The 13222-nt window shown below is 37.3% G+C and overlaps 1 protein-coding gene across 13 annotated transcripts in view; it reads left to right on the top strand.

The window, feature by feature from the left end:
* The window catches only part of adgrl3.1 (adhesion G protein-coupled receptor L3.1), a 450501-nt gene that overhangs the window by 375457 nt on the left and 61822 nt on the right, over positions 1–13222 (top strand). For all 13 annotated transcript variants that reach the window (XM_059026057.1, XM_059026051.1, XM_034035060.3 and 10 more), the window contains one exon: positions 13051–13219. In XM_059026057.1, coding sequence (XP_058882040.1) covers positions 13051–13219 — 169 coding nt within the window. The remainder of the gene's footprint in view (positions 1–13050; positions 13220–13222) is intronic.

Here is a 13222-nt window from a genome sequence, read left to right as displayed (position 1 = left end):
TGCCCTAATGATTACTTCCATTGCCATGTATGATAGGGTGGACGTGCGGTCACAGGCCAGAAGCAGGAAGGAAAAACTGACACCAGGTAGTACTGCAGTTCAAAACAAACGTGGCGTGTGCCGTTTTATTTAAATAATACAAAAATAAATAAAATATTTAAACAGAAAACACTTCTTCACAGAGCGAAAATAAATAATTAAACAAAACAAGTCACGAACACAAAAACTCAACCCTGAGGTCCGGCTGGGCAGCAGCCTTTACGGAACCTATAGGTTTTAGTTTAGTTTTTAAATGAATCTCTCTCGCTCCTCGCTTGCTCTTGTTCCTCCTCTGAACACCCACCACGAGTGCAGAGAGCTGCAGGTTTATATATTGTGGACAAGGGGTTTAACTGTTTTTTTTTTTTTTTTTTTTTTATTACTGTGGATAGGGCTACCCATCCACGCTACTAAACAATACAATAACAAAACACACGGCTACGCCGTCACATTTTACAAACCATAACAATAATCATAATGATAATAATACCACAAAACAAATACAAAACCCTGAAGGATGGCACCTCGCTCGTCCTATATAATAAATACATAAATCATAAAACAAATACAAAATAACACAAATGAGACACAGGGGCGGAGGGGGAGACCCTGTTCTAAAATAAATAAACAAATCAATGTACAGGGCTCCTCACCCTGTTACACCATGGTAAAAGCCAGTGAAGAAATGGTGCATCCTGCCATTATTCCAACTTCTAGGCATTGCCATGTAGTGCTGAATTCTGAAGTTGAAAAACTAAATTGCAAATCTCCAAAGTAGGCTTTCACTAAATTTGTTATTGTCATCGGTACACTGAAAAAATCAAATGCTGCCCAAAGAAGTTCATGTGGCACTGAACCATATGCATTAGCCAAATCCAGGAATGTCACATGGAGCTCCTTCCTCTCCTTTTTAGCTGATTGAATTTGTTGCCAGATCACACTGATGTGTTCTAAGCATCCTGGGAAACCTGGAATGCCCACTTTTTGTACTAAAGTGTCAATGAAGCAGTTCTTTAATAGGTAAGTTGACAATCTCTGAGCAATAATGCTGAAGAAAATATTGCCTTCTACGTTTAACCCTTTGCAGTCCATTTATTAAGTGCATGTCAGGCACGTCAGGTCCAATTTATTTTCACACGCGCAGTTAATTTTAGACGCGCTGTTTAAAAGTTTTTTTTTCCACAGTCAAACGGGTTTAAAAGGCCCTGCATAACAACAAAGCACTCACTAGGCATCTCCAGCCCCGCCCCACCCTTTCGTTCGCTATCGCTTTCACATATGTAAGAAATAAATAATAATAATAATAATAGTCGTACATACCGATCAATCATCTCCTGATCACTCGTTTTATCACCAAACTCCTCAATAATGCGATCCAAGTCATTATTTTATTACTATAACATCTCAAAAAAGCTCTGCAAATGTCTGTGTTCTCTGTGCGCTGACGCACTATCAGCCAGCTTGTTTACTTATGACCGCCCCGTTATCTGATACCAGGGCCATGTATGACTATTCATGAGATACCAGGTCCGACAATGGACCACAAAGGGTTAATAGGGAAATAGGACGAAACTGACTGATGCTTGTAAAATCTTTTTCTTTAGGTATAAAGACTCCACCTGCTCTGCGCTATGCTCTTGGTACAACCTGTTTATCCCATGCCACTTTCATCAATTTCCACAGGATTCGTAGCACGAATCGTAGTACTCTTGTACACTCTGTACGGAACTCCATTAGGCCCAGGAGATTATGAAGCCCTTGTTTTTTTTACAGCTTGCTCTACTTCTTTCCACTTAGGTGCAGTCCTCCATTTGGTATTCTGGTGGATTGATAGGTGGAATGTCTGAAGGAATTGACATAGGCTCCTGCCTTTTGAATCTGTATGTGTTTCCTCCAAATATCTCTCCAGCTTAAACTTAGATGCTTTTAGTGTGCCATTCTTCTCACTGGTGAATAACTTCTTTACAAATTTGAATGGGTCTTTATAAAAGTTAGTTCTCGAATGCTCCTTCTTTATGTAGTGTTTCCGTAGGAGCTCAGCTCAGCGCAATGTTGCAGGCTTGTCTTTTATGACCCTTTGTAACAGATTGAGTCCATCCTTCTGACTTTGTTCTGCTCTTCCCCATTGCTTCCTCAGCTGTCTCCTTTCTCTAACTAAGCATTCACTTTCCAGGAATAGTTTGTACTTTTTCCTTCCTTTTTTCAACTCCAAACCTCTCGCTTCCATATGCGTAGATGATGTCCCCAAATTTATCCAGCTTCTTTTCAACTGTTCCACTTAACCTTCCCAACGCAAAGCAGAGATCTGTGTTTACTGTGTCCCACGCAGTTTTCTCACAAGCTCTTGGCTATTTAACTCCAGGCTTGTGCCCATTGAAGTTCTTTTCTTTCTTATGTTGGTTTGTCTGATATCCTGTGAACTGTGGTTTGCTTCCTGTCACTGGATTTCATTCGACTGACTTGACTGACTTTGTAGGTACTGATCAATGCGAGGCCCTTGTCCCTTCTCCCTCAAGTATTTCATTCTCCCTTGATGAATCTTCAAACCCCTGACTGTTGTCGCCTTGCTCCAGCCGCAGACACAAACCTTGTCTTTGCTAACTGCAGATCTTGAACTAGTCTTTTGTGAAGTACTCTCCATACTCATATCTGTTTCCGTTCCTAAGTCGTTAACCGTGTTGTCCAACGTTGAGTCATCTTCTGCTCCCTGCTCTCGCAGACTCTAGGGGTATTTTTCTCTTTGATTTCTCAGAAGCCTTGGGTGGGTGTCTCCAGCATCCAGTTTCTTTATTTAGGTATTATGTTGTGGTGATGATGTCATGGCCTAGCAAAGCAGATTTCATTTAATGCTTGGTCATTGTAATTTAAGGGACACCTTTGTTGGATGATACATTGTGGATCAGGGCTTACTTGGGTTTATTTTACTGAATAAAATGTTTTTGAATCATATATTTATGGATTCGCTACTCAGCTAAATAATGGTAATACAACATTTGTAATTTTATTCAATTGTTTAGTGATGTAGAGATTGTTTTAAAGCATTTCGTTTTGAACTACTAATTATTTGAGACAATATAAAGTGAAATCGTGATCGATTTTATGTATTTTTTCTGTTATCTCAAATGGTTTATGGAGTTCAGCAGCAGTAGACCACCTAAGAAACTAGAGTTCAGTTATAAAGCAGCTATTCAGTGATAGCTGGTCTTTGGATTGAATGAGTGGAGGAACCAATAGTATCACGTTTCCATGAACCACAGAACTCGGGTACGTGCTCGAGTTTTTGAATTGGCGTTTTTCACTTAGCACGTTCACATAGAAAAATGCAAGCACTGGTAAAATCAGCTCACTTTTATATGGTGCAGGATTACTATATTTTAACGTTTTGTTTTATTATGGACTTTGCGAAACCTGCCCAGTGGGTGTCTTCAGTAATAGTAGTATCTACAACTTATCGACAATAATGATCAACCATTTTGTTACAGACTTTCTAATAGTCTGGCATAAATAATTTTGGCTGTTAATTAAACCCACGTAAAAAAAACCCAAAAAACACAAAAATGCTTAACTTAAAAAAGAACAATCCTACTACAGTAGCAGGCGCAGTTTACGATGCCTCTCGGTTTCTGATCGCATCAGATCAATTCCAGATTTTTGAAGTCCTTTGATGGAAATGTCTAATACTTTACATTTTTTAAAGCAAATTGGCTTCATCACTGCCATTCTCATATCCTCTTTGACATCTGACACATTCTTGAATGTGTTCTGGTTATCAGTCTGCCAGAGGGCGGGATCGTTACGATCACTGTATGCAACCGTCTGATTGGTGGAAGTATTACTGGCAATCCAATCAAAACCGCAAATAAAGCCAAAATAAATTCTCCACCAAAATTTCCCATGATATAGTAATTATACACCCAGGTTCATGAAAACCAAAAACAAGTAAGATAAGAGAGCCATTTTTCTGAATAAAAAGATTCGAAAATATTAATTAAAAGTCACATAACAGAGTCACCCCTATGCAAAATTATACATATAAAATTGGAAAATATAGCACAAATCTAAAACAACTCCCATTCAAAATGGCACACAATGGCAGCAGGAGGATTTACAATAGAAACGGAGAGCACAAGGGCACGTCAGCATGCTGCTATTTAAAATCAACATTGGTATAGCACCAATCCTCTAATTCCTACGTAAAAAATGAGTAGTTAATTTACATTTTTTTAGAACACATACTATTTTATGTATTCTGATTGGTACAAATCAATAAATGTATTAAGTGTGTGTTTTTGACCCGGATGGCCTTCCATATCAGACTGATACCCCTTCTCCACTGGCACATGTGACCCATGTGGGCTTGGTACGGTGCGGGAATTTGTCGAGCCGAGCGAGAACCAAACCGTGAAACTCTGGCCTCACAAGACATCTGAATCCGTCTGCGAGCCGAGCTGAGCCAGGGGCGGGGTTAAGGATTTTTGTCATTACGCTACATCAGTCAGTACACTCCACAAAGACAAACAACATGCCGGGCAGCGAGTGTGATGAGAGAAAAGTACAGCCTTGTGACACTGAGGAAGTGCAGGCTCTAGTCTATCTATGGGCAGATAGAAGTGTTCTGGAAGATTTGGAGTCGTGCATCAGAAATACAACATTGGAAGAGACAGATCAAGATCCCTGCAAAACAAATTCAGAGAGCTAGGAAGGAAATTCAAAGACAAGACCAAAACTGTGGTATTTTCTGGGATACTGCCGGCACCTTGCAAAGGACCATATGGACAGCTGGAAATAAAAACTCAAAATGCATGGCTGAAATCGTGGTGCACACGAGAAGGCTTCACCTTCCTTGAACATTGGACCACATTCTACAACAAGGACTATCTATATAGGCGGAACGGACTGCACTTAAATAAAAGGGAACCAATCTACTCGGAGAAAGGATCCTCAAGGAAGTTCAGAAGCATTTAAACTAGAAAGGAAGGGGGAGAAATCAACAAAAAAACAGAAGGAAGACTACATCAAAACAAGGGCAACAACTCCATAGTCATTAAATGTATTTATCTAAATGCTAGAAGTCTCAAAAACAAAATGTTAGAACTTGAAGCTACTGCACTAACAAGTAACTACGATGTGATAGGTGTTACAGAGGTATGGAGATAGATATAATATTAGTGGGTATACACTGTATAGGAAAGGCAGGCAGGACAGAAAAGGTGGAAGGGTAGCATTATACATCAAAAATAGTTTTGAAGCTTGAAATCTGGAAGAAAAAAACAACGCAGAATCAATATGGGTCAGAATAATTGAGAAAAATTAAATGGGCATTACAATAGGGACATGCTATAGACCACCAAATTCAGATGCCGAGCAAAATAATCTGTTATACAATGACATTAGAAATGTGTGTAGCAAAGCACAAGCAATACTAATGGGGGATTTCATATAAAATGGGAAACCCGATGGGGAGCACGACAGTCAGAATTGAAATGGTAGAAATGATAAATGGCTGCTTCCTAACGCAATTTGTCAAGGCACCGACTAGAGGGGAGGCATGCCTTGATTTAGTTTTCAAATAACGAAACAGAATAACTAAAACAGTGAGGTCAGAGAACAGAAAAGGATGGCTATTTTTCAAAAATGTAGTACAAGAGGCGCAAAACAGTAATCCCAAAAGTTGACAAATCAAAATCTAAAACAAAATGGCCAAAATGGTTTAATAGATCAATTTAAAAAATATCCAGAGAAAAAAAGGCACTTTACAGAGCGTTTAAAAGGGACCAAGAACAAAGTACACAGAAAGAGTACTTGGAACTACAAACGCAAGTCAAAAAGGAAGTTAAAAAGGCCAAGAAAGAGATAGAAATTAACATTGCCAAGGGGGTTAAAACCAATTCCAAAAGTTTTTCCAATATTACAACAGCAAAAGAACATTCAAGGAGGAAGTAAAATGTCTCAGACATACAAATGGCAAAATCATAGATGAAGAGAAAAAAATTGCAAATATATTAAATGATGACTTTTCACAGGTTTTTACAAAGGAGGATACGGACAACATGCCCCACATGCTGACCTGTTCCTATCCAGTTTTAAATAACTTTAGCATAACAGAAGCAGAAGTGTTAGTTTCCATAAGTTTACATATAATAGAAGTCAGGCTTCTATTATATCATTACCTGGTTCAGTTTTGTCTCCCTTTTTGTGGATGGGTATTACGTTTGCAATTTTGTGTCGGTACAACCCCTGTGGCATGATCTTGGTTAGCGGTTTGTAAATAACTTCTTTCATTTCTTTAAGTACTATTGGGAGGATCTCATCTGGCCCAGGGGATTTGTTTATTTTAAGAGCTCCTAGTCCCTTTAACACTTCATGTTAGGAACATGTCGACATGTGGGGCATATTGTCCATATCCTCCTTTGTTAAAACCATTGTAATCATTTAATATATATAAAACCTTTGTAATCATTTAATATATTTGCTATTTTTTTTCTTCGTCTATGATTTTGCCATTTGTGTCTCTTAGACATTTAACCTCCTCTTTGAATGTTCTCTTGCTGTTATAATATTGGAAAAACATTTTGGAATTGGTTTTAGCTCCCTTAGCAATGTTCATCTCTATCTCCTACTTGGCCTTTCTAACTTCCTTTTTGACTTGTGTTTGCAGTTCAAGTACTCTTTCCGTGTACTTTGTTTTTGGTCCCTTTTAAACGCTCTATAAAGTGCCTTTTTTCGCTGAATTTATTTTTTTAATTGATCTATTAAACCATTTTGGCCATTTTGTTTTAGATTTAGATTTGTCTACTTTTGGATGTAATTGTTTTGTGCCTCTAGTACTACATTTTTGAAAAACAACCATCCTTTTTCTGTCGATGTTTCCTCTATTTTACTCCAATCTACTTCAGTTAGTCTCTGTTTCATACCTTCATAGTTTGCTTTTCTAAAATTGTAAACCTTAGCTTTAGTCATTACTTTTTGGGTTTTAAAAATCACTTCAAATGAGACCATGTTGTGGTCTGAGTTTGCCAATGGCTCTCTGACCTCTGTTTTAGTTATTCTGTCTTTGCTATTTGAAAAGACTAAATCAAGGCATGCCTCCCCTCTAGTAGGTGCCTTGACAAATTGCGTTAGGAAACAGTCATTTGTCATTTCCACCATTTCAGTTGTGTCCGTCGTGCGCCCCACCGGGTTTTCCCATTTTATATGGGGGAAGTTGAAATCCCCCGTTAGTATGGCTTCTCCTTGCTACATGCATTTCTAATGTCATTGTATAACAGTTTATTTTGCTCGGCATCTGAATGTGGCGGTCTATAGCATGCTCCTATTATTATGCCCTTTGAAATTTTGTCCATTATTCTGACCCTTGATTCAGCGTTATTTTCTTCGTCCAGATTTAACACCTGGGCTTCAAGACTATTTCTTATGTACAGCGCTACCCCTCCATCTCTTCTGTCCTGCCTGTCTTTCCTATACAGTGTGTACCCACTAATATTATATTCGTCTCCATCTGACAACCAAGTTTCTGTAACACCTATTACATCGTAGTTACTTGTTAGTGCAGTAGCTTCAAGTTCTAACATTTTGTTTCTTTAACATTTTAACCACGCCCCTGGCTTGGCTCGGCTTGCAGCCAGAGTTTCACGGTTTGGTTCTTACTCGGCTCGACAAATAGCCACCTGTACCCGTACCGTAGCAAGCCCTCGCGGGTCGGATGTGCCAGTGGAGAAGGGGTATGAGAGTCTCAACAAACCATGTGTGCATGTAAGGACATGGATACCTGTGTCCACGAGAACCTTGGTTGCATGATTTTTATTAGAGATTCATTTATTAAGCATTTTGTAGGATCTTTAGCCAGACACCCTCATCAGTTTTACCCCCAAAGTGGTATAATGATTGCTTCAAAATAGAGCACTATATGTAGCAGCTAATTAAATAGTGAAGCTTTTGTTGGAATTAATGCTAGTAGGCCTATCACTTTTGACTAATCAATACAGTACTTGGTGGCAGTGGGAACAGAGGAAACATTTTGTACGAAAGGCTTTTCAGATTGGAAAAAGACAATTGAAAAATGTAGTGATCACCAAATAAGCAGTTCACATGTTTCAGCAGCTGAGAATATGTTTTAACCCCTGACATTTTGGACCCAAATCCTGCCTATGACTATAGCGTAACTTATTTTATAGTAGATCAGGCTTTTTGCTTTTATTTTCATTTTGTCTAATGTTGATCTTCTTGTCTTTGTCTATGCATTTTTAGCTATGAGGATAACAGACCCTTCATCAAGTAAGAATGATCTGAACAGCTGATACATTTCATGTATTGTCGTGGCCCCATTCAGCTGGCCATTCAGATCAAATAATTTATCTAAAACAGCTTCTGTCATTCACACTGAGACAGAATAGCAAACTATTCCAACCAATACAAAACATAAACCATCGTAAGCATTTGTTGTTTCTGCTAGTAGTGTTAGAATACTGAGTTAAGATTGCTTAAGTAACTGAAATGTATACATTTGCCACAAAATTGTGAGGCTTTTAAACTCACTTTTAATGCATTATTGTTACTGCAAAAATGGACTGTACAGTACTAAAAATGGTAAATCACATATCAGTTGGAAATGTGAATACTTTGTGAATGTTGTATCAATGTAAATATGATATAGTACCACTGACTGTACATATACATTTAGTAAGCTATTGTTGTGGATCCATGAGAAAAGACCAGTACACTTTCAATTCTAACCCTACTCGCATAGTTGTGAACATACAGTACCCCTTGTAAATGCATACATCATTTGTCTAGAGAAGAAATAAAAAAATATTTACAGTAAGTTTTCTAAGGAATCAAGGTTTTCTAGGTGTAGATTATTATATTTGCAGCACTGATGTTCTGTGCCAAGTTTGAAGCAATGGTGGAGGTGTGTCAAAAAAGTGTTTATATTTAAACCGTCAATGATCACAAATTGAATATTTGGTGTATTTTCCTACAGCTCATTCATACTAATATTAACCTAAAACTGGCTCAAAAATAATTATTGTATTTGGAGGCTATGAAAATTAAACTTAACTATTTATTTTATTAGACAGCCTTGCCAGCTACCATTTTGCTTAACAGCTTTTTTCATTAATAAAAAAAATTGTAAAAATCCTTAGAGCCATTGATAATTACCCCCATGATCACATTTCACCCAACTGACCCTGCTATATTATTATTATTATTATTTGTTTATTTAGCAGACGCCTTTATCCAAGGCGACTTACAGAGACTAGGGTGTGTGAACTATGCATCAGCTGCAGAGTCACTTACAGCAACGTCTCACCTGAAAGACGGAGCACAAGGAGGTTAAATGAGTCATTGAGTGAGCTGGGATTTGAAACAGGAACCTCCTGGTTACAAGCCCTTTTCTTTAACCACTGGACCAGACAGCCTCCTATATATAAACATGCTACTGTTTGTCAATAAATGCAGTGCCTACAATTTGAATGTGAAATGTAAAATATATAATATACGCAGACAAGTCTATAATAGCCCACAATGCAATTTAAAATACATTTTAACACTATAAGGCTTCTCCTGTAAAGTAATAGCCTATTGGATATGGAATTTTAAAAGAAAACAATTAAATCTGAAGCATACTTTCAGTTTGTTCTTCTGGTGAAGAGTCCTTGATGTCAATTTTCCACCTCATTTTCCTTTCCCTGCTTATATTTTTCAGCATTAGATATATGGTCTCACACTTCATTTACACCTGTCAGTCTTGCAACCTATTCCATATATGCTTTTCTAATGTCAGCTACTGCAGTAAAATGCATGCCTGACACGAAACTCCACGCTTCAGTTTCTCATTAACTGCATTGCTGTGAATGTTCCACTATTTTCTTTATAAAACTAAATTACCAGGTATGCCTTGATCAAAGCTGCTTGGTGGCAAACAAGGTCAGCAATATCCCAGCTCTGGAATATATTGCATGCTAAATTTATGTATACTGAAAATAATGGATGTGACCATCTTTGACTGAGTTGTGGAACCATTTCTAACCTTTGAAACAACAGCAAGATTGCCCTACATTTTCTATGTAAACGTACATCTTGTCTTATTCATATGAAACCTAATCATTAACCATTTTAAAGCAATTATGCTAACCACTGTTATTGGGTGGCTCCAAGTACAAAACTTATTCACGTAACTGTCAGTGTATGTAACTAATGTTATAAATATAACAGACATGTGAGAATGGTAAAGCTTTGTTAAACATGCAATAATTACATGTATTTTTTACATATTTTCTAGTATTTTTTTTTTACCCTACTCTAACTCCAAACCTAATCTAGCTCTTACCTAGTCTTAGAACAATTAAATTATATTAGTTGTTTCTGGGAAACACAATCATTATTTGTAATTAGTTTGTTTTTCTTAATATTAGATTAACAGTTGTCAAACTATCTCTGGTAGTTTGACTAAGCTTTATATAGCCATTTTATTTTAACATTAATTGAAATCTGTATTTAGCTTTGCTAATACAATTTAGATTTTATTTAATAATTATATAATCCGATTAAAATAAGCAGAGCACACACTTTTTAATCTTCATAATTTATCATAGTATTCAAACATTTTAATTCCCAAATTAATACAATTTGGTGCATTAAAAACATTATACCAATACATCTAGATTATTTGTTAAAGATTGTTTTTATATATATATATATATATATATATATATATATATAGTAGCGTGCATGGGGGAAGGCAGCAGCAGGGCTGGTAGGTGACGTAATCACGCTCAGGGACATAAGCCCGATATACGCTTCTTGCAATGGAGCCGGCTCTTTTGTTCAGCCTCGCTCTGTGTGATGCACCTGCCTGTGGGAACTGAAGTACGCTACAAATATTTATATATATATATATATATATATATATATATATATATATATATATTCATTCTTTAACCAGGAAAAAACTACCGTATTCCTTTGAATTTAAGACACCCTCGAATTTAAGATTTGAGGAAAAAATAAAACATCAAATATGAATTTACAAAGATACAACCTCAATTACGCTGTTGTATCGTACAAAACTGACACGAACAGTGTTGTTGTAGATTAACCATGGAGCTTGTTTGTTGTGCTGCGTACTGTATAATTCTTAAGATGGTGTCTCTGTCGTACACACCCCACTCACGGCATCATGCATCCCAACAACAGTAAGCACGACACAACATTCCACAGCATCAGGCAATGTGTAACCCAGCAACCTCAACAGCATTGACTGCATTGCAAACACAACAGTCAGAACAGTATGCACAATACCAACTAACAGAACATATGGAGATTACTCACAGCTGTTTTTCTCACAATTTGTGAATTCTGGCATTGCTTGGCATGTCAAAAAATACGGGGGTCTGATCAGCATTAGAACATAAGAAAGTTTACAAACGAGAGGAGGCCATTCAGCCCATCTTGCTCGTTTGGTTGTTTGTAGCTTATTGATCCCAGAATCTCATCAAGCAGCTTCTTGAAGGATCCCAGGGTGTCAGCTTCACAACATTACTGGGGAGTTGGTTCCATACCCTCACAATTCTCTGTGTAAAAATGTGCCTCCTATTTTCTGTTCTGAATGCCCCTTTATCTAATCTCCATTTGTGACCCCTGGTCCTTGTTTCTTTTTTCAGGTCAAAAAAGTCCCCTGGGTCGAAAATGTATATACCTTTTAGGATTTTGAATGCTTGAATCAGATCACCGCGTAGTCTTCTTTGTTCAAGACTAAAAAGATTCAATTCTTTTAGCCTGTCTGCATACGACATGCCTTTTAAACCATGGATAATTCTGGTTGCTCTTCTTGGCACTCTTTCTAGAGCAGCAATATCCTTTTTGTAACGAGGTGACCAGAACTGAACACAATATTCTAGGTGAGGTCTTACTAATGCATTGCAAAGTTTTAACATTACTTCCCTTGATTTAAATTCAACACTTCTCACAATATATCCAAGCATCTTGTTGGCCTTTTTTATAGCTTCCCCACATTGTCTAGATGAAGACATTTCTGAGTCAACATAAACTCCTAGGTCTTTTTCATAGTTCCCTTCTTCAATTTCAGTATCTCCCATATGATATTTATAATGCACATTTTTATTTCCTGCGTGCAATACTTTACACTTTTCTCTATTAAATTTCATTTGCCATGTGTCTGCTCCGTTCTAAATGCTGTCTAGATCATTTTGAATCACCTTTGCTACTGCATTTTCCGATCTGTCCAAGCTGGAACTGTTTGTTAAACGCTGAAATTGTAAACGCTTCTTTGAATTCCTCAGGACACTATTGACTCTTTTTTTAAGATGGGCAGACGTCTTTGTTCGCCTTTTTTCGGCAGTCAGTCACGTTGCTGTTTGTGTAGTCGGGTAGTCACGTCTTTTGTTGGTGATTTTAATACACGCATCACTATACTGTACACAAATTTAAGACGCAGGTTATTTTTGAGAAGCAAACAATTGTTAAAAAGTGCGTCTTAAATTCAAAGGAATACGATAATTGAGACCGAGGCCTGTTTTACAAGAGGGTCCTGGCAAGATGACCAGAAACAGACAGCAGTAATTTCACATCCCTATGAAATAACATCACTCTAAAAGACAGTCACATCATACATTCAATCTAGGATCAGAAACATTTACACTTCGATAATTCTTGGAACCTGCTCATTAAAATAAATGTAATCTTTGTCATTATTCTTCATTTAGCTAATACATTTGGGTTATTTACTGATGCTGGATCATACCCCGGATACTCTTGTCCAGACTATTACATGCCATAGGGGCGCTGTAGCTAAAACTGATCAGCCAACCCAGGACCTTCTCCAAAGCACTAATAAATAAGTACAATACTAGATCGTAACTAAATATATAAACATATGTAAATATATGGATTACATCTTGAAGTGACTTGATCAAATAATGTAGATTTTTATAATGCATGTATTCCATTGAATCCATTGGTGACTATACTGTTTTCATGTATTCTTTGTAGATCATGGGTTATAGGTGCCATTGCACTGCTCTGCCTCCTGGGACTGACTTGGGCCTTTGGACTTATGTACATCAACGAAAGCACAGTCATCATGGCCTATCTATTTACCATATTCAACTCTCTGCAGGGAATGTTCATTTTCATTTTCCACTGTGTCCTCCAAAAGAAGGTA

This window comes from Acipenser ruthenus, chromosome 1 (assembly GCF_902713425.1).
Source record: "Acipenser ruthenus chromosome 1, fAciRut3.2 maternal haplotype, whole genome shotgun sequence".
NCBI classification, from domain to species: Eukaryota; Metazoa; Chordata; class Actinopteri; order Acipenseriformes; family Acipenseridae; genus Acipenser; species Acipenser ruthenus.
The sequence above is the reverse complement of the archived record's forward strand: the minus strand, read 5'-3'. Positions and strand labels throughout refer to the sequence as shown.